The sequence below is a fragment of the Lepisosteus oculatus genome, chromosome 1, assembly GCF_040954835.1.
Source record: "Lepisosteus oculatus isolate fLepOcu1 chromosome 1, fLepOcu1.hap2, whole genome shotgun sequence".
NCBI classification, from domain to species: domain Eukaryota; kingdom Metazoa; phylum Chordata; class Actinopteri; order Semionotiformes; family Lepisosteidae; genus Lepisosteus; species Lepisosteus oculatus.
In genome coordinates, this window is record NC_090696.1 from 72097089 (window position 1) to 72118841 (window position 21753).

The window sequence follows — 21753 nt, forward strand, 5'->3', positions numbered from 1 at the left end:
TTGGTCAGTGAGCGTGCTCAGCCCTCAGTCGAGGGATGTCTTAAAATGTCCCATTACAAAATACTAATTTTTATTCAGATTGTAGCAAAATGACATGATTTTGTTAATTTAAAAGGTTTATTTTAGACTTTTTATATCTATCCCAATAAGCTTCCTTTCCATTTTGTTTTTACGAGAACCACTTTTGCTGCAGAACCAAATTAAAAAAAAAAATACTTTGAAATACGAACATATCTCCAGCCTGGCTGGTTAGTTGGATTAAATGGTTATGATCAAATGAATAAGAATTGGACAAATTGACATAACGGGGGACTAGACACTCAAGTGAAGCATTGATTTTTATTCTGTCTACAAAAAATTAAAAAGTAGAAAGCCTGGAAAAACCTAAGGTTACAGCGATTTATGGGACTGTTATAAACTGTTTTTTAAAGTGATTAATAGCATTATTTATTGCAAATAAGATATATTTGATTGTTATCTCCCTTTTAATCCTTCATCTGACTTGGTGTTTCTTAAAGAACAGTTTTTATATAAACTGCATGTTCTTAATTTTAATTTTAATTTCACCTGCCCCCTTTCTTACAATCCTACATCACCTTGCTTCCAGTGTCAGTGGGAGGAAGTGGGTGTATCATGGTGTTTTAAGATACAAATGTCAAGGTGACAAGCCTGAGAATAGCAGTGGAACGTGATGTGATTCATGGTGTAAATTGATAATCCTATAAGTACCTGTTATTTTTTATTTACTTTTTTAGATTTTTCGAGTTTTATCTTTCAATAAGTGTTTCGTTGGGGGATGTAATATAAATGAGGGAAAATTTCTAAAATGTACTGTAGATTAATATATTGACTTGTGCCAGCAGCCATATCTAATGAAGAAATGAGTTTACAGGGTCATCTCTTTCTAAATGCACAGACTGGTTGTTTGGAATTTTTCAGGGGGTTTCCTTTGGGAAGTCATCGCAGCCCCATATCTTCAACCAAGTATCGTGCACATATTCCTAAGTCATTACTTACCAGCAGCCATATCACCCTGCAACTCACAACTGGCAACCCACTGAAGCTCAGCAGGTGTGAGCCTGGTCAGTACCTGGATGGGAGACCTCCTGGGAAAAACTAAGGTTGCTGCTGGAAGAGGTGTTAGTGGGGCCAGCAGGGTCCATGTGGATCCTAATGCCCCAGTGTAGTGACGGGGACACTATACTGTAAACAGGCGCCGTCCTTCGGATGAGACGTAGAACCGAGGTCCTGACTCTCTGTGGTCATTAAAAATCCCAGGGGGTTTCTCAAAAAGAGTAGGGGTGTAACCCCGGCGTCCTGGCCAAATTTCCCATTGGCCCTTGCCAATCATGGCCTCCTAATAATCCCCATGTATGAATTGGCTTCATTACTCTGCTCTCCTCCCCTCTGCTAGCTAATGTGTGGGGAGCGTTCTGGCGCACTATGCCTGCTGTCGCATCATCCAGGTGGGGCTGCACATTGGTGGGGGTGGAGGGGAGTCCCCATTACCTGTAAAGCGCTTTGAGTGGAGTGTCCAGAAAAGCGCTATATAAGTGTAAGCAATTATTATTATTATTATTATTATTATTATTATTATTACTTCAAATTACAGGTTTTGCAAAGTCAGGTAACTACAGTTCATTGTGACACATTAAGAGTCACAGCCCAGCCACGGAAAAGCAAATCTGCTAGATCATGCTTTGTTTCTGACCACAAAATGACCACGCTCCCCCGAGGGGCTGCAGTAAGGAAAGCCCCCATCTCTAAAAAACAGTTCAGGATGCAAAAGACTAAAGACACTTCATTCATAAAACAGCAGCCCTTTATTCCTGACTGTCAGCTCAAAATACCGATAAAATAGGAACCAAAATTATGTAACTGAATATTACAGGTTGGATAGTCTTTCACTTAAAAAAAACCGAGTTATGTTAGAATGTGATCATGATAGTATTGCAAAGAACAAAGTCATATTTGTTACAATTGAGATCCAGAAAATTAATGCGACATTTATTTACTTCTCTGTTTAACCCTTTAATAAAATTCCGCAAAGTAAAAGGAGGTGGTACCAGGTGTTAAATAGCAGCATTTACTGTATCATCGTGGTTGGGATCAGGGGGCTCTTTTAAGACTGCAAGCAAATGGTCCTTGACCTTCCTTACCATGTTGTTGAAGCTGATGCACTGGCTTCTTTGAAACAAAAGTGCTATATGAGATACTGTATTTGGATCAGTTACAGTAGGTACTAGAATGGCCACATTACCTTCTCCTGTTTCTTAACATCCTTATGTTCTGTTTTCAGCTTACGTTTTCCAGGAAACCGGACGTCCACCAGCTTAAAAATGGTACAAGTGGGGTCTAAAATCCTTCTCAAACAGTTAACTCTGAGCTCCGAGAGCCCTCCCACATCAGCACGATGACTTCTTGCGCATTCGTTTAACTCTGCGAACCGGAGACTGAAAGAAAGCTGAAACTGAATCGTGAGATTTAAAACTGCATGTACGGAGATGTGAAAATATTAAAAGTGTTAGCATATTAATTGTGGGTTACAAACCTCTACCTTAAATTTTTTAAGGCCACCCCTTTTACTAATGTTGCGCTGTGTCAAAGAAAAAATCAACAACGCTCATGTCTCCGGTTTCATTTTTCTCTACAGTTTCGTTTCTGTTCCAGCTCAGCTTGCAAAACACGTCATTAACTTGAAGCGAAACTAGGAGGGGTTTGTGTAAGGTCTCAACAGGCTGTTTATCGAGAGTGCAGCTTCTTGTTTTACCGTCTGTTTCTGCAGAAGGACTAAACTAAAAATGTATGAATTAGAAAAGGAAAACTTAAAGAGGTTCAACAGTTATATTGTCAAAATACTCCGCCCTTCCTACATCAAGGAATTTATGGTGGATTATCTCCGTCCAGGTATGTCAAGTTATAATTTATCGCAATGCTGCAAAGAGGGCCTGATAAAAAAAACAACAACAAATTGTGTCGTTAGGAATGTGACGGCTTCGATATAGAAAGGGTGCGCTGTGTGCTGAAGTGATAGTTTTTTTTTAATCGGGATAATTTTTTAAACCACTGGCCGAATGCAAACGAAAGTCAACAAGCTCAACAAGCAAGCAGTAACTTGTACTCGCATTGCGGCTACACATGGGTAGTGGTGGAGGGGAGTCCCCATCACCTGTGAAGCACTTTAATTGGAGTGTCCAGAAAAGTGCTGTATAAATGGAATTATGTTTCGTATTATTAGTAGGAAAATAATCGGTCGCACCAGTGACTGAAGTCTCGTTTTGCACTGAGCATCCAGTTGGGAACTTCGACTGTGCATCTTGGGCACAGCTCCCACCTCACAAATCTTCCCTTCACCTGTCAGACGGCGTAAGGAGACCCACCTGCTACATATTTACATTTTCATATATACTGAATTAGAGACAGTGCAGAGAAAAAGGACTTGCATTAAAGCAGCACAAAGAGGACGGTCTCCCGTGGTGTTCGTGTGCAGTCTGGGTGACTGACTACACCTCTCGTCACCCTTTGGGCAGTAAATAACAAAAGGCTTCAAAAGCTTTAACTTTTGAAGTTCAATAGGGTGAACAACAGCAAATCTCAGTTGCTTGACAGAACTGTCCGTTGTGCTAATCATTGAAATTCTTACATATTAAATTAGTACGTTGTTGGATGTGTACAACGTTTTTGACTGCTGAGCTCTGTCTTTATGTTATACTATATACAGTATGTACCCAAGTGCATATGGTAAGCAATATTTCCGTGTGGTGGTGGCTATTTTTTTTTTTGGCATTTGTTTTATTTCGGTACTTTCATGAGATGATTCAATATTCTAAACGTTAAAACTTTTCCCACTGCATTTACAAAAATAAAACGTTAGAGTCTGACAGTAACAGGTTGAAATTGTAGATTTGACACAATTCAACTCACAAACTCAAAGACCCAATATCTCCTGAAGACTATGGTTTATGCCCTACAGAGAAAGCAGAGCAGATTATATCAGAAGAGGGTATATCTGTCACAAGCGCTGCAGAAATGCTCATGAGGAGCCTGTGGACACTGGACCAGGATGGGTGGTTTGTGGCCTTTCTGAATACACTGAGGGCAGAAGGTAGGTTTAAACAGTTGCAAATAAAGACCTGCGTTTTATCATTTTGCATCGGAGAAGTGGACTAGGGGTGGCATGGTGGTACAATGGTAAGCATTGTCGCTTTGGCGCTCTGGGGTCCTGGGTTCGATTCTGGGGCTGTGGTACTGTCTGTGTGGAGTTTGCATGGTTTCCCCGTGTTTGTGTGGGTTTCCTCCAGGTGCTCCAGGTTCCTCCCACAGTTCAAAGACATGCTGGTAGGTTAATTGGCTTCTGGGAAACTTGGCCCTGGAACCCCGAGTGCGTGCGTATTCACGTTCATCTGCCCTGCGATGGACTGCTGTTCTGTTCAGGGTGTATCCTGCCTTGCACCTGTTGTTTGCCAGGATAATAATAATAATAATTGCTTACACTTATATAGCGCTTTTCTGGACACTCCACTCAAAGCGCTTTACAGGTAATGGGGATCCCCTCCACCACCACCAATGTGCAGCCCCACCTGGATGATGCGACGGCAGCCATAGTGCGCCAGAACGCTCACCACACATCAGCTATCAGTGGGGAGGAGAACAGAGTAATATAGCCAATTCATAGAGGGGGATTTTTAGGAGGCCATGATTGGTAAGGACCAATGGGAAATTTGGCCAGGACGCCGGGGTTACACCCCTACTCTTTTTGAGAAGCGCCCTGGGATTTTTAATGACCACAGAGAGTCAGGACCTCGGTTTTTACGTCTCATCCGAAGGACGGCGCCTGTTTACAGTATAGTGTCCCCATCACTATACTGGGGCATTAGGACCCACATGGACCGCAGGGTGAGCGCCCCCTGCTGGCCCCACTAACACCTCTTCCAGCAGCAACCTTAGTTTTTCCCAGGAGGTCTCCCATCCAGGTACTGACCAGGCTCACACCTGCTGAGCTTCAGTGGGCTGCCAGTTGTGAGATGCAGGGTGATATGGCTGCTAGGCTCCGACTCCCCCGGTGACCCTGAACTGAACTGGAGGAAGCTCACCGATAGCCAAAATCCATATACTTTAATTTTCTGAAAAGTCACCCGCACAAATAGTGGTTTCATTTGATGTTCAGTATGTTAGTTTAATATAGACTTAGACTTAGAATCAACATTAAAAACGTAACGCTTCCTAACGTGACAAATGTGCCCTTTGTCCCTTTTCGTTTGAAGGTTACACTGGACTTTATGAGGCGATTAAAGAATGGGACTTTAAAAACATTGACAGTATGGAACCTTTTAAGCATCTGTTGGATCGTATTGAACAGTCTTTCACTAAACAGATAAAGCCGACAGAAATGATCAACCACATGAAGGACTGCCTCCTTGCCCGTGAATGTGAGGAGATCATGGCAGTAGGTGGAAATCGGTGTCTTACTTTTCTTTTTAGAGTGCGTCCTTATGGAATTTTGTTAAGTCCCTGGTTTTCTATAAAGCTGGGAAAATATCCATAGACTTGGAATATGACTAGTTGTTAAGTTGCCTTCCCATGTTGCGTTGCTGCAATAATGTTGGAAGGAAATGAAGGAAAGCTTTGGAATAGCTTGGGTTATGGAAACCTTGAGATGAACGTTTGGTCTAGGTAACAACAGATTGATTACCCCTGTGTTCTAGTAACTCCCTTCAGTCATCCTTACTCTTCCCATCCAACCTTGGGGTGTTGATGTGAGGAATACTGGCCCCATTCGGGATCACTCACCATTCGCATCCTGTACCAATCAAAGGATGTATTTTTCGTGGGACAATTATCATTTGAACAGATAAATATTTACAGGTAGCTTCCCCTTTTCAGCATTGACGTTTCAGTTGGTGCATGGATTGACAGGATGAGATCAGGTGGTTTAATATAAGCCTTATTTTGTTCTTGGTCAAGAAACCTTAAGTGGGGATGTAAAGAAAGTACACATATCAGAAACACAGTACAGGGCACTATACGATCTCACTGTGATCTACATTTACATCAATAAAGGCCTGAATGCATTGTTTGGTGTTCATTAATGATGCTAGTGCCCTGAGGTGTCTTGTCATTTTCCATGAGAGGATACACTTCTTGGTTCCATTTAGTTCCACATTTCATGGCTTTGTGTACATTTCATTCCACATGTTTCGTAGTAAGTTCTTGGGAAGGGGCTGAATAACTTTATAAGTGCCCTGAATATGTCACACTGTGACTAATAATAGTGTTTTTCTCAGATCAGTCTTCAAAAAGGGAACATTGCTGGAGCTCAAAAGTTTACTGAATGCTTGAAAAGGTCAGACAAATCCAACTGGTACAAGACCCTGACGCTAGCGCTGCAAAACTGCAATTACATGGTTGCCTACGAGTTACTAGATGATACGGGTATGTATTTTCTGCTGTCGGCTCCTTCATCAGCAGCTTTCTGGTTCTGCCGTTTGAGTCCCTGCTCATGCAGGTTAAGTTTCTACAAGAACAAGAACTGTTGAGGTGTAGATTTTTATTAATAATAAAGAAGCACAGTACAGGTTTAGTAAATTATTTCCATTTTTCCTGGGAATGGTGAATAAAATATCGAGGAGAGTGGTTTAAAAATCTAAAAAGGCATTCAATTGTATTAATATTCAATTCACGCTGGTTAAGGGCCCCTGCAGAGCAAGTTATTGTTAACAATAATATCATTAGCTCCAGGCTGGGGTGAATGACGAGTGTGACTCATCCTTGTTTTGGAATTCTTCCTGTAGAAAATGAAAAGGCAGCAGATGACAGTGAGGCAAATGAAGGTGAAGCCACCGTTCGCTTTGAGTACAGAGAAGAAGCTGACGTGGACTGCCTAAGTGGAAACTTTAATGGACAGCCAGGTATTACACCTTTAAATAATAACGACAATGTAATCAAATAGTGTGCGCTCAAAACACAGAAATATTTTACATTTTCAAAACGCCCAAGATGTTGTTGTTTGTTGTTTTGGCTATTTCAAATTGGATGAGCAAAATGTACAGCAAAAATAAGTGGCAATCATTTGTTTTTATTATATGTTTTAAAGGTTTTGCAATACTCATTTGTAAGCTTATGAATATGTGATAGTACGAATGTACTATCGTGCCATTGTCATGGGTATAGATACTGAATTCCCCTGCCTTAGTGATGGAGCTGGGCTTAGAACACTGATTGGGGAGTTGCACTGCTTATCAGTCACGCCATGTTCTTTTTATGAATTCTCATTCATCAGCACTCAATCTATTGGATACCATTTCAAGTGCTTGAGGCCCGCACTTTCGTATGTCACACTTAAGTCCCAGAACCGCAGTTTCCGTGGCAGCAGCCACACCTGTAACGTAATCATACACGCGTTCTTTCTGTTTCAAAAGACTTCATTCATGACCGTTTTCACATTTTACTTTATAACCCCTATTCACGTTAAAATGTGTTTTGGGTCTCTTTCCAACAATCGCTGCTGAGCATGTTTAAATGTTTTGCTGCAGGAACGAGTAACAGCAGCTCCCTGGCTGAATCCCGTGCAAGGAGGAAGCTGAGGAAGTACCAGGAGGAGCTGGCAGTGCCGGCTTTTAACGGGGAAAACACAATCATCTGCGCTCCAACAGGTACCGTACAGTAAGAGACCTGAGACCAGGTCTGTCCCTGTGAGGCACTGATAAATCCTTCATCTCCCATTTTTGTGGAGAATAATGTATTTTTAATAAAATTGTTATTCCAGATATTTAGGTAAGGGGGGGGAAAGGAGACATTTCTTTCAGGTGATTGAATATTATGACAAAAATGTGTTGTGTAAATTTAAAATGGGTGTGGGAATAGAAACACCAATTACTAATATTTCTGCTCCCTCTCCTACTTTTTGGAAGAAGTGAATGAAAGTGTGAGTTTAAAAATGATGTTTGTTTTCTTTGTAGGCTGTGGAAAGACAGTTGTGGCTCTTGCCATCTGCGAAAATCACCTGAAAGCTAAACATGAACGGAAGCCTAAGATTGTCTTCATGGCCACAAAGGTGGATGTGTATGAACAGCAATACGCACTGTTCCGCAGTCATTTTATGGATGGAAATGAAGAAGTTCAGTAAGCACAGATTTTAGACAATTTTCTCTCACGCCCTCTGGCTGCTCCTTCTCTGTCCTGTCTCTCTTTTCCGGTTCTCTGCTGTCCTTCCGGTGTTTCTCTCTCTCTGGGACTATATATTTCCGGGTCTTGCACTCTGCCCTCGCTCAGCATTGACGTTCGGATGTCCTGAAACCCGCCTAGCACCAGGTCGCCCCACGTCCGCTACCTGAGGGCATAGGTTTCTATACGGCATTTCCTGAACAGCTGAGCCCGGGCTAACTCCCGTCTCTCCGCTACGCATAGGGTCTTTTCACTCTCCTGCCATTCCACGGTTTGTCCTCTTCGACATCCGTGACATTTTCTATATTTAATCAGTAATCATTTTGTGTGTGTGCAGTTCTTGTTAATAGCATGTAATTGCAAAGTTACAAGACATCAGTGATGTCGTTTTAAACTGTAGGATGATTTGATGAATCCTTGTTCACAAAAAATAAGAACGTTTGCAAATGAATAGAGGTCATCCCGAAAGAATAATAACTTTACTTCTGCTATCTGCCTTGAGCTCACTTGTTTTCACAGAAGTTATATAGGTTAAAAAGTTTGTTCCTTAAGCCTTCCTTTCTGGTGATTCAATTAATTTTTTTTCTGTATGATCGCTGAAGCCGGAATATGGTGTATTAATTACAATGTCAATGTCCATAACCTTCATTCTCTGCCCATTACAAAAACGTAAAGGATTTTCTTCAATATGAATAAATGTTTGGGAGACCCTCTTAAACGACACCGCTGACATTTTGAATGTTTTATGTAGGGTTGCAGGTCTCTGCGGTGACACAGGAGATCATATTCCCGTGGGAATGATTATACAAAACAATGACATCATTGTACTGACGCCCCAGATTTTGGTAAATGCTATTAAAACTAGAGAGGTGCTATCACTGTCTCTCTTCACTCTCCTGATATTTGATGAATGCCACAATACCACTGGAAAGCATGCCTACAATATCCTTATGACCAACTACCTGGACTGCAAAATAGATAAAAAGAATGGACCGCTGCCTCAGGTACAGTAAACGGGCCTTTTTCAATCATATTCCAGGCTTCCATTTCCTGAACTTCCCAATTCAGTGCCTGTGTCATGTATAAGGAGCAAAGTTCACTTAGAGATACTGTGTGTGTGACAGAACACCAGTCTCAATCACAGTAGTGTAAGACGTCTTGGCCTGTGTCCTTATGCAGGATCCAGGCCAGAGACTCCTGCAAAGGTTTGATATTTACACCAAGATTGGTGATGAAGGAGATTGTTCTTTTTTCACTGCAATTCCTACATTATGTGTTAATATGCATTGTTGAATTCATGGCAGGTCCTCTTTATAATATTCTACAGTAGTCTAAAATGTTCTTCATTTACAGCAGGAAAGATGAATAAAATTGCCTTTCTTAGGGTTTAGGTTTATTAAAATACAGTATATAATTTTCTCTATACACACAGCTGCTTTTTTCACATTAGCGTGAAGCATAGTGTTACCTGAAGTCTCCCTTCAAAATATGCAATCTCAAATGATTCTTCAGGCTTTGTCAGGAGTCATATGGTTTTCCAAGTATAAGGAGGTGGACAAATATGCCTGTTCTCCACTTATGAGACAACATCCTTATCAATGGCTGTAAAACACTTTTAATTGAGGAGAAAGCAGTACAGTATATTTATATACAGGTATCTGAATATATGTGTATTCAGGCAACTATGAAATATACATTCTCCAACAGTTGTACAATAGTTATGTCTTCAGGAATGCAAATATATGAGCACAACTACTGAAAGAAGAATTTAGGAATTTATTGTTCTTTACAAGATACAGGAACTTTCAATTCCAGTTTTATCTCTAATGCGAAATCTGCTACATTTGATCAAATACTACAAACATTCCAGATGTTTTCCTGGAGATGCTTTCACTTTAAAAACTTTAAAAAATGTCCCTGCTAATATTAAACCCATAAACATCTCCTGGACATCTGATCTGTGAGTATCTAATAATAGACAACAGTATAAGTCTTTCACTAGATCACAATGTAACTCTTTGTTAATAAAAAATAGCTTATTTTTGAGGACAAGTTCACGTGATCAGAGTTTCTAATTGTTTACTCTCGGCAGAACAACCAAATGAAACCGTGAAAAACAAAGTTAACTTCACAGTTTTGTTATTCCCTCTGTTATTATTATCGTTTATTTGATGAGTAGATTGTTGGGCTGACAGCTTCAGTTGGAATAGGAAGTTTCAAGAATGAAGATGAAGCAGCTCATAATATATGTCAGCTGTGTGCAAACCTGGATGTGAGGGTCATTTCAACTGTGAAGGAAAACCAGGAGGAACTTACATCATTTGTAAATATCCCTGAAAAAGGTAACAATAAGAATTTGTAGAAAAATGTAGTCTTATATACTCAACGAGTGTAAAGTTTTTGTGCACCCTGTTTTCACCCAAGGAGATCTAAGGTGGAATGGGTAAAATGGTCTTGTAATGTGTCTGCTGAATTGCTGTGCTAGTGAAAGCATGACAGTAACTGAGATACTCGCATGGTTACGGTGGATGGGCAAATAATGTCAGTTTCCACTGCTGTCTGCCCAGAAGTGTCCAAAACATCAAACACATACACTTAAGTTTCCTCATTCATCAAGGTTCCAATTAAATTCTTATTCAACACATCATTTACAATTTCTGCAATTTTCTGTTCTTTCAGTACACTATAAATAGAGGTCAAATGCATTTTTATACTTCACCCCTCTTGCCCTGTAGTGCTTATAATCTTAATTGGGGGCTCCTTTGCTCCTTTGGCAAGATCCTTAGTGGATAAAGGCTTTGGCTTTTCTATTTCTACTGTTTCTAACCTGGTAAGGTTTTGCAGACACAGTCCATCAGTGATAGACCATGATCTGGTAGATTATGAGTTACAATGCAACACTTCGCCAAGATTGACACATCATCGTGCTCCACATTCTTGATCATTTTCATTCTCCCAGTTTCTCTGCTTCCGATAGCAGTAGGCCCCACCTGCTTCAAGACAACCACAATCATCCCAATGCCGTAGAAAACCACAGTGACATGCTTTAGTGACTACCACCCGGTGGCACTAACTTCTGTCATCATGAAGTGCCCAGAGAGGCTGGTCATGGGGCACATTAAGGACATCATTCCAGACACATTGGACCCATACCAGTTTGCCTACTGGTCCAAGATCCACAGATGACACAATTTCCATTGCCATACACACCACCCTATCCCATCTGGATAAAAAGAACATACTGTATACGCAAGACTACTATTCATCGACTTCAGCTCAGCTTTTAACACCATCGTTCCAGAGAAGCTAGTAAAGAAACTCAGTGCACTGGGTCTCAACACCACCCTCTGCAACTGGATTCTGGACCCCAGGCTGTCAGGCTTGGAGACCACATCTCGGCACACTAACTCTGAACACTGGGGTCCCCCAGGGTTGTGTGCTTAGTCCATTGCTCTACTCCTTCTACATCCACGACTGTAAGGCCAAACATAACACCAACTCCATCATCACGTTTGCAGATGACACCACAGTTGTAGGTCTGATCACAGACGATGATATGCAAGTACTAGCCAACAGTGGTCTCAAAAACCTCTGTAGAGATGAGGCCATGTGTTGTGTAGACCAGCTTGATGGATGTCAGTGTGGTGCAAATGTGCAGAACGATGCCCAACAGACTAATCAATGGGGAGATCCATGTTGGATGGTCGAGCCCAGTGTGTCTGATCACCACAGAACTTGAAGTGATTGGTGTCAGCTTGACTGACTGGTGCTACAGCCTTCAAGTCCTGGGATCTCTCTTGCTGCCCTTCCTCCTAAAATGACAGGATTATAGCAGCTCAATGCATGTCTGTATGCTGCCTGTGGAACAACCGCATTCTTTAAATTAAGGGAATGTGACAGTTGTGCCATGGACACTGTACATGCTAGACTTGTGACATCTTGTGGACAGTGGACAGGCACACTTCCGTCCTGACTCTGTGAGAGGAATGGGATAGATTTTCACATGGCGGAATCAGCTACATGGTCCAAAACATGTCTCAGATGTACAGCTTGTTTTGCTTCCAAAGGTGGCCACACACTCCTATGTGTCCTATGTGATTAACATTGTGATGTTATGTTATAATGGATGACTTTCTTCTTCTTTTCTTTCGAAGTTTTCTTCCAAGTGGAAAAACGGACCAGTGACCCCTTCATTTCCATCATTTGTAGAATAATGTCTAACATTGAAGGCCTTGCCAGGAATCTTTATAACATAGGTAACTACTGTACTTCCTGTGTCATATTCTAAAGTCCTAAATCCTCTGCTTGCACCACAAGCACAGAAAGCCATATGTTGTTTTTTTTACAGAACTCTAAAATGTGTGTGTATCGTTTCTCGTCAGACTCCCTGTCAAACATTCAGACCCGGGATTATGGGACACAGAAGTATGAACAGTGGATCGTAGATGTGCAGAAAAGGTGTAAAGTTCTGCAGCTGTCGGACAAAAAGGAAGAGAGCAGAGTTTGCCGAGCTCTTTTCAATTACACTGAACACTTAAGGGTGAGTCCAGAAGCCATGCGGGTGCCGTGGTTCATGTGGCAGCGTGAACAGGAATCTGAAATGGGGCAAAATAAATTCATCGATTTCTCCAAACTAAAGAGAACCTCATCAATAGAAGTAATATACTCACAGTATGTTCACAAGGTTTGCCCATTGTAACTGCCCAAGACTCTGACATGACAGACTTTAAAAATGAGCCTACTGTATATCCGTATGACACAATGAAAGCAGAAACCTGGTCTTTACCAGATGTTACATCACCATAGATGTTTTCAAGGCTTTTGTTCTATTAAACAAGATACAGCGCATGCAAATTATTTCTGATATTGCAAAACATAATTTAAAGCTAATTTACCATGAACATGTTACGAAGATATTTCTTACATAATGATTCATTGTTTTAATCCCATAGTGTGGAGTTGCAATAATTTGCTTCTCACTATCAGAGAAATACACAGTTAATATAAAAACAAAACAAAGGGTTTTATGATCATGTCAAATCATAAGTCTCAGAACTTTGTCTATCTAGATATTTTGGTGATAAAATCAACATTTCTTTGAGTGTAAATGGTCCTTGATGCAGATCATTAAATGTAAAGCATCATGTACAGCACTAATCAGCAGACACTGTATCTTTTAACGGCTAAAAGAAGACACAATCGGCTAGAAAATGAATGAGCACCTCTTGTTACATTTTGAAGAACGTTAACTTCTGAATGTCACGGCTGTCCAGATCAGTTATTGCTGAGTAGTTACAACAGCACGCAGCTAGAAGATGTGTGTGAAAGGCCTGTATTCGTAATCTATAAGTGTGAACGGATTCCATAACTGACCATTATTATAATGGTGTTCCAGTGGAGAAAAAAATAACATATTTTACACTTGACAGTGTTTTGCTTAGAAGGGACTTTCTTTAAAAAAGTGGCATTTTGTTTAATTTTGAGTAGAAAATGTTCCCTTTTTCTCTTTACAGAAATATAATGATGCCCTTATCATTAATGAAGATGCACGGACAAAAGATGCACTGGTTTACTTGGAAGCGTTTTTTGACCAAGTCAGGAATGCAGGATTTGATGAAACAGAGCAGAAGATAACAGCTTTTTTTGATGGTATGTACAGTACAATGTGTAACCTGTATATGCACTAAATTGAATCGAGTTTTTCTACATTGTAATGTACAGTACAGTATATACGAATACTGTTTAGATGAAAATACTGTATGTGCTGCCTTTCTCCTTTACAGTGGTTACAGCTCACAAGCGCAGGGCCTTTGCAGGTTCTAATACTCTGTTTCATGAGGGCCATAGTGGAGATTTTTATGTGATGTTTTATGTGAGTAGTGTTTTTTCATGAGTTTTTCAGCCAGTGCAAAACAAGGTTAGATTTAGGTAATTTAGGTTAAGCACCTAAATGTAATTAATGGAGCTCATGTAGATTATAAGGCTGATGAATGTTGAAAAAGCAAGAACTATATACCAGGAATCTCGCTCTTGTCTTCTTACAATGTTTGAGAGCACAAACACTTTTCATGAAGAACATGAGGAGTTTTGTTCTAGCATGTCAGCAATGCTAGAATAAAAACGTAAGAAGCAGCACTCGCGTATCAAACCTAGACTTCAGGCCGGAAGTGTTCTCTCTAGGCAATTACAGATGTGCTTGAATTGTCTGACAGCTGAGCACAAACATCTGGTCCAGCTCTCGAACTGCGAACGTGAAGAGAATCCCAAGCTGAAGGAGCTGAAGTACATCCTGGATGAGGAGTACAGGAACAATGATCAAACACGGACGGTGCTCTTTGTCCGGACTAGAGCGCTGGCAGAAGTAAGAGCAATTTTGTGGGTCTGGTTGCACATGTGCCTGAACAGAGAGAGACGTTCACTGAGAGTTCACTTCCTGTGACAACACTCAGTGGTGAATGTGCACTGCGCTTTTTATATCCTCTTACGTGAGGCAGAATATTCCTTTTGTAATCACTGAACCTGCCTTCCTTTATTTTCCTCTGATACGCATGTGCTCATGTGCTCAAGCTTCCTTGTTCTCAGAGGAGCAGGGAGTAAAATTCTGATTGTCTTCATGTTTTCTCTCTCGAAGTCTGTGTTAGTTTTCCGTTACTGGCATCCCCAGAGAGTTGAGCTGAGCCGGAACCAGACCCAGGAGTCCGGCAGGGTGCCAGATGGGATAACGCTCTAGATGAGATGCCAGTCCATCAGTGTAATGTCGAAATGCCCATTCCTTTGCCTGATCGGAATTCTGTTGTTTCTTGGGACAGGCTTTGAAAAACTGGATCGATGAAAACGACACTTTGAAGTTCCTGAAACCGGGGGTGTTAATAGGTCGCGGAAAGAGATCTCAGCAAACAGGTCTGTACTGTAGGTGAAAGTGTGAAGAAATGAGTTTACAGGGTCATCTCTTTCTAAATGCACAGACTGGTTGTTTGGAAATTTTCAGGGGGTTTCCTTTAGGAAGTCATCGCAGCCCCATATCTTCAACCAAGTATCGTGCACATATTCCTAAGTCATTACTTACCAGCAGCCATATCACCCTGCAACTCACAACTGGCAACCCACTGAAGCTCAGCAGGTGTGAGCCTGGTCAGTACCTGGATGGGAGACCTCTTGGGAAAAACTAAGGTTGCTGCTGGAAGAGGTGTTAGTGGGGCCAGCAGGGGGTGCTCACCCTGTGGTCGATGTGGATCCCAATGCCCCAGTATAGTGATCGGGACACTATACTGTAAGCAGGCGCTGTCCTACGGATGAGACGTAAAACCAAGGTCCTGACTCTCTGTGGTCATTAAAAATCCCAGGGCGTTTCTCGAAAAGAGTAGGGGTGTAACCCCGGCATCCTGGCCAAATTTCCCATTGGCCCTTACCAATCATGGCCTCCTAATAATCCCCATCTATGATTTGGCTTCATTGCTCTCCTCCCCACTGATAGCTGATGTGTGGTGAGCGTTCTGGCGCACTCTGGCTGCCGTCCCATCATCCAGGAGGGGCTGCACAGTGGTGGTGGTGGAGGGGAGTCCCCATTACCTGTAAAGCGCTTTGAGTGGAGTGTCCAGAAAAGCGCTATATAAGTGTAAGCAATTATTATTATTATTATTATTATTATTACTTCAAATTACAGCTTTTGCAAAGTCGGGTAACTACAGTTCATTGCGACACATTAAGATTCACAGCCCACCCACGGAAAAGCAAATCTGCTAGATCATGCTTTGTTTCTGACCACAAAATGACTCCCTTTCCTAAACAGGACATGTTTCAACTGAGAACCTGTAAAACAATTAACTTCAATTGTGCATTTCTACAACATTGAAAATGATTAGCACTTACCTTACCAGTTTATATGTGGCTTGGGGGCATGGTTTTGGCTGTGAATCTGTGTTTTTCTAGATATGTCCAAAAAGGTCTCTTTTTAGTTGTCTCAAGAAAACATTCAGTACAGTGTAGAAACACACAGTTCAATTTAATCTTAATGTTTTTATCTGAAATCTAGTATCTAATACTAGTTACTTCATTGCAAACATTATCATAACATCCTGTCAGAATCATTGGAAACCAGGTGCTGCTGTATAGACTCTAATGTTTTGTTCTCTAAGAAAAATAAATTCTGTCTAATTATGCTTAGATACAGTTATATTGCTGAAAATCAGCAGGGTGCTTAAATGAAAGTTTTTTTTTTTTTAAAGGACATAGTTTCTGTTCTTTCTGTTATCTCCAATAACAGTGATACACCCCAAATTGGTAAATTGTCTCATTTCTCTTGAAAAAATAAATGATCCCTTCAGATTTAGTGTTTTATCCTTGTCTTAGCCAGGTGGAAAATAAGAAATTGTGATCAGATTCAATCTAGTTTAGATTTTTTTCACTCCATTTGTGTTTTTCATTAGTATGGAAAGACAAATACATTTCATGAAAGATTTAAACTAAATGAATAAACACTGTTTTTCAATTTGCCTCGGCAGTTCCGAGATACAGTGTTGGGATTGTTCTTAGTGCGTATCAGTTGCAGAGCTTTGCAAGGAGATTGTTGGCTTTCAGATGATTGTTCAATATCTTTTAACTCCCTTTGGGAAAGTTGTAGGAGTCACAGTTAGCACAAAGCATTGCATTCAGAAAGAGTTTTTTTTTTTTACTGTGTAATGAAGTAAGCAATTACAATGTAGAATTAAACTCAAAACAGAAAACGCCAACAGAAACATATGCAAACAACATAAAATAGGACTAGAAATTAATCGGATAAAATAACATTCTCCCTGGTGTCAGTGTGTGCTTGTTTGTGTCTGCCCTGCGATGGACTGGTGTCCCATCCAGGGTGCACCCTGCCTAACAGATAGGCCCGGGCTCCCTGTGAGCCTGAATCTGAAAGACGCAGTGGCTAGAAAATGGATGAAATCTTGAGTCTTTTGATTTCTTTTTCCAGGGATGACATTGACATCCAAGAAAGGCCTTCTGGATTCCTTTAAAAGTTCTGATCAAAGTAAGGTACTGATCGCCACCTCCGTAGCCGATGAAGGGATTGATATTCCACAGTGCAACCTGGTACTCATGTATGAGTATGTTGGCAATGTGGTCAAGATGGTTCAAGTCAGAGGTAAGAACTTCAGTTGTTTTGCACAAAATATAATAGTGATTTTTAGTGGAATGACCTCAAATGCAGCTTTATTTCCTGCTCGTACACTCCAATACATTCACTACATTTTGTTCAGGGATTCTAGAATTTCACAAATAACTCTTTCAAAAAGTAGGGAGCCACTGTATTTTCCATACTGTTATGGAAAAAAGACACTCTTATATTTTTAAATGCCTTCATTTAACAAACCCTGTTGTGTGAAAGTGTTTTTTTTTCTTCTAAAAAATTCGCATTTGTTTCACAAAATAATTGTACAGAATATAGGTGTACCCTGATGACAAGGGGGAAGGTTTCCAAATAGTATCAGTAAGCACATCTGAAGTCTCTGTAACACAAGTGAGCTTCCTTAGTCTGAAATTAACCTTTGACGTTTTAATGTCAGCAGTCACATAAGGCTTTGATTCTGAAAAAGTGTTGACAGTTTTACATGTTTATTAGAAACCTAATCTCATATAACTTGCCCTTACAATTCATTTTCTGTCTGTACTTGCATTGGTATGTGTAATAGATAGTGATAAGATACTGTGTGTTCTGATTAAAGGTCATCAGGAAACTATTGTATGGTGTAGACACTATAAATATTTTAAATTCCCTGTGCAGGTTAGCAAACAAACGCTAATTGAGAACTCCTATGTGAATTCTAATGTTTATATATTGTATTTTGTTTGAGATCTGCTATGTTGAATTTCTAGAATCTGGCTTGTAACCCTTTTGACCACAAGGTGGCAGAGTTGATCACGTCTCACCCTGCAGGTGTGAACTATAAAACGTGGATGTAAAAGGGTGGCTGGCCAGATTAGTTCACGTCTAGCCATTAGCTGACAAACCAAGATTGAAAATTGGACAATTGTGAGTCTTGTGACAGGCTGAGGAAGTAACTTCCTTCTCACCTTCTAAAGGAATTGCTTAAGCAAAGGTGATGGTGATAGGAGTTTAGGATTCACACACATAGCTGGTGTTAGTAAAGCTTAGATTCATGGGTTTGTGTGTTCTTCAGAAGACTTTGATTTCAATTCCTGTTTTGACTGAGCTGTTGGATATTATTACTAAATCATATTTCAATAATTTATGACCAGTAAGGAACTAATTTCTGTAATATATCCTTATGCTATGCATATCCTTATGGTGTGCAATATAGTAACACATGGCTTACTGATTACATGGAGCCTTTAATAATATTTTAATGTTAACTGTGCTTTTGATTACAAATTCTAGGTCGTGGAAGAGCACAGGGCAGCAAGTGTATCCTTGTTTCAAGTGAAAAAGCACGCATCGAGAAGGAACAGTTAAATATACTCCGGGAAAAGATTATGGACAAAGCTGTCAATAATTTACAGCTATCTAGAGAGGCCATGCTTCCTAAGGTACCAGTTTTACAGTGCATTAATATTGTTTGCTGTTTATTGTGATACCCATGTATGTGGTTCGATATTGGATTGGTTATGTATATAGACCTGGATTTATGCACTCAGTTACCTCTGATTTCCACTCCAGTGTTTCGTACTTTATTGCCGATATTGTTTGCTTTTTAATTTGATTCAAAGTTGAGAGTTTGCAAAACATTTAAAAAGTTACAGTCTTTAACTGAATGAGTAATTGCTGTTTATTTTTTGTAAGATTTATAATCAATTCTTTGTGTCCTGTTTTAACTCCTGTCACACTTACAGGTTATACATTTATACTATAGTATATCATCATTCTTTGAAGGAAAATATACTGTATATAATAAAGAGATGTTTTTATCATCATCTTTATTATTATGATGGTGGTGTATTCAAAGAACACTGCTCTATATTCTTCCTCATTAATTAGCTGCACTGTGTTCTATGTAATGAATTCTCTGTGTTGAAGGAGACTATAGCACTGTCAGACTCACTCACCTGTAGTATTTTTGTACTGGTGGTTATAAGCAACAGTGATGGAAAGCAGATGCAAAATATAAAATATTAAATATATTAAACCTAAAGGATTGCTAAGTGACATTTTTAGATGTCTGGTAAGAATGTTACTTCACCATTCCAAGTGACCAAAAAAAGAGGCAGTTTTTGGTTGATAAAAAATTCACAGATTTGTTAAAGTTCTTGCATCCTGTTTCAGATTGATATTCTTCAAAGAGAAGACAAGAAAATACGTGATTATATCAATTCAGCCCCACAAATGCCCAGAACAAGTGAAAGCTTTGAACTCCTTTGCTCAAAATGCAAGAGCATGATGTGTTTTTCTGATGATTTGAGAGTACTACGGGTAAGGAATAATGAGAGGATTAAAATAATTTAAAATTAATACTTAACATTGTTATTGGACTAATGCACTTTACAGTATATAAACAGTAGCATAGAAAAATAATGATTTTCAGTGGAACATATTTATTAGAAGTCATTGTGTGTAGTTCAGTGTCTCTTTTATTGATTTTTCATTTTGTTAAATTTATAATTCTCCATTTTCAATTTATGACAACAACCAGCAATTATAATGTACCATGAACAGAAATTCTATGAACCGTGCATATGCCATGTATGGTACTGAATCTGTACACGTTAGTTTAGGAAGCCATTTATAAATGCACACATCTACTGACCCCCCCTGTCAGACATCTCTTTATCAGGAGCTTTTGTTGTTGAGCTCAGCTCAGTTTTCAGTTCATCAGGAATTTTTGGGGGGCACATTTGCCGGACAACATTAACTAAACTAAGACCTGCATGTAAGAAAGTAAAGTTCCAACCATCATCAGGGCAGTTGTTTGAGTGCACTTGCACACTGTGGGGGGCTAGCTGAACTACCTGGACCGTTGTAAAAAATGTGTAGTGCCCACATGGCGTTATTACTCATTTAATCCATCCATCCATTTTCTAAGCGCTTCTTCCACTGAGGGGTCATGGGAGACCAGAGGCATATCTCTGAAAAAAAAACAGGCACAGGGCAGGACACACCCTGGACAGGATGCCAGTCCATCGCAGAGCATACCCAGGCACAGACACGCACTCACATCAGGGCCAGAGGCTAGTTAACTTATCAGTATCTCTTTGGAGAGTGGGAAGAAACTGGAGCGCTCGAGTGGAAAACCCACATGAAAACAGGGAGAACATGCAAGCTCCACGCAGACCGCCCCCCGGGTCTGGAATACAACTTAAGGTCTCAGCCCTGTGAGGCAGCAATGCTAAACAATGTGCCACCATGCTGCCCTACTCCTTTATGATATTTGTTATTCTTTCCAGATGCACGAAAAGTAATCTTTCTACTGTTTGTCTCTAGGAGTCACACCACGTCGTTCTGAACAAAATATTTTTTGAACGGTGCATCACGAAGCCCCACGACAAGCCCAGGACCTACGATGGATTTAGTAAGAAGATGAAGATGTTCTGCAAGAATTGCAAGTTCGACTGGGGCATAGTGGGCTCCTACATGCACATCAACGACCTGCCCGTCATCAAAATAGAAAGCTTCGTGGCTAAAAACTGCGTGACAAATCAGCAGTTTTGTTTCAAAAAATGGAGGTATGTCACATTCAGAATGAAAGAATTTGATCTATCAGAAATACGTCCTGACCACTTGTCATTAATGAGTAACTTGCAGTTATAGACATCAAATCATGAAAAGCAAAGATCATTTTAATGAATCTTCAGGAGTTGCTCTGATTTAACCATTTTAAAAGCAAAGTTGTGAAGGAGCCTTGAACCTGGAAGTAGCATGGGATTATACATTTTATGATAGGTAATGCCATTGAATCTTGATTGACATCACATTTGAATTCACACTACAAAGCATTATTTAACACTTTTTGCACACAGATTGCTTTTCACCTGTGTTGTTTGCGTTACTGTTTTGCACATGCTAGAAGTTGTTGTCGTTCCTGTAACAAATAATGGTAGCACTTAAAAAACACATACAGTACAGAAAAAGACACAGCACAATGAAGGCTCTTTGAACATAACCTATCTCTGAACGATTGCCTTATCCTTGTCTAGTGCAGGGTATTCTCCATTACAGATTGTGAGTGAGGCTATGTAATGTCCTTAAATGATTTGTTTATTTCTGGCATTTTTTATGAATAGATGTATTTACATTACTTTCTGCATTTAGATTCTGAATATATATGGTATGCTGAAGTTCTGACTGCAGAAATGCAAGATAACCATAACTGAACAGTTCACTGGTCATCTTCTATATGACAACTTGCGTATTGATCCCTGTTCTTGATTTCTGAGGTGCTTAATATTTCTGTACATCTGTACTTAGTAGCCACACTGCTGAGAGACCTTAAACATGCTTTGGGGTTGTTTAAAATGTATCATTGGAAATCCTGCATGATTAAAATTCATGTTGAAATATACATTAAAAGTCTAAACTCTCTTCCATCTTGTTTGTGTTTCCTGATCATAAAATTGTTGGTAGTTTACATTTTGTAAAATGTATTAATATTT

At 40.0% G+C, this 21753-nt stretch overlaps 1 protein-coding gene across 2 annotated transcripts; it reads left to right on the forward strand.

Moving 5' to 3' along the window:
* The first annotated feature begins 2697 nt into the window (after positions 1–2697).
* Positions 2698–21682, forward strand: rigi (RNA sensor RIG-I). Of its 2 annotated transcripts, XM_015345779.2 has the most exons (18): positions 2698–2907; positions 3974–4105; positions 5265–5446; positions 6285–6432; positions 6792–6908; positions 7533–7652; positions 7959–8121; positions 8915–9167; positions 10343–10505; positions 12318–12419; positions 12546–12703; positions 13677–13812; positions 14376–14524; positions 14973–15063; positions 17123–17293; positions 18548–18696; positions 19430–19576; positions 20585–21682. In XM_015345779.2, the coding sequence occupies exons 1-18, from the start codon at positions 2802–2804 to the stop codon at positions 20909–20911; spliced, it is 2814 nt and encodes a 937-aa protein (XP_015201265.2). In that variant the 5' UTR covers positions 2698–2801; the 3' UTR covers positions 20912–21682. The 2 variants fall into 2 exon arrangements, with proteins under 2 accessions (XP_015201265.2, XP_015201266.2); XM_015345780.2 differs by lacking the exon at positions 3974–4105.
* The last annotated feature ends 71 nt before the right edge of the window (positions 21683–21753 follow it).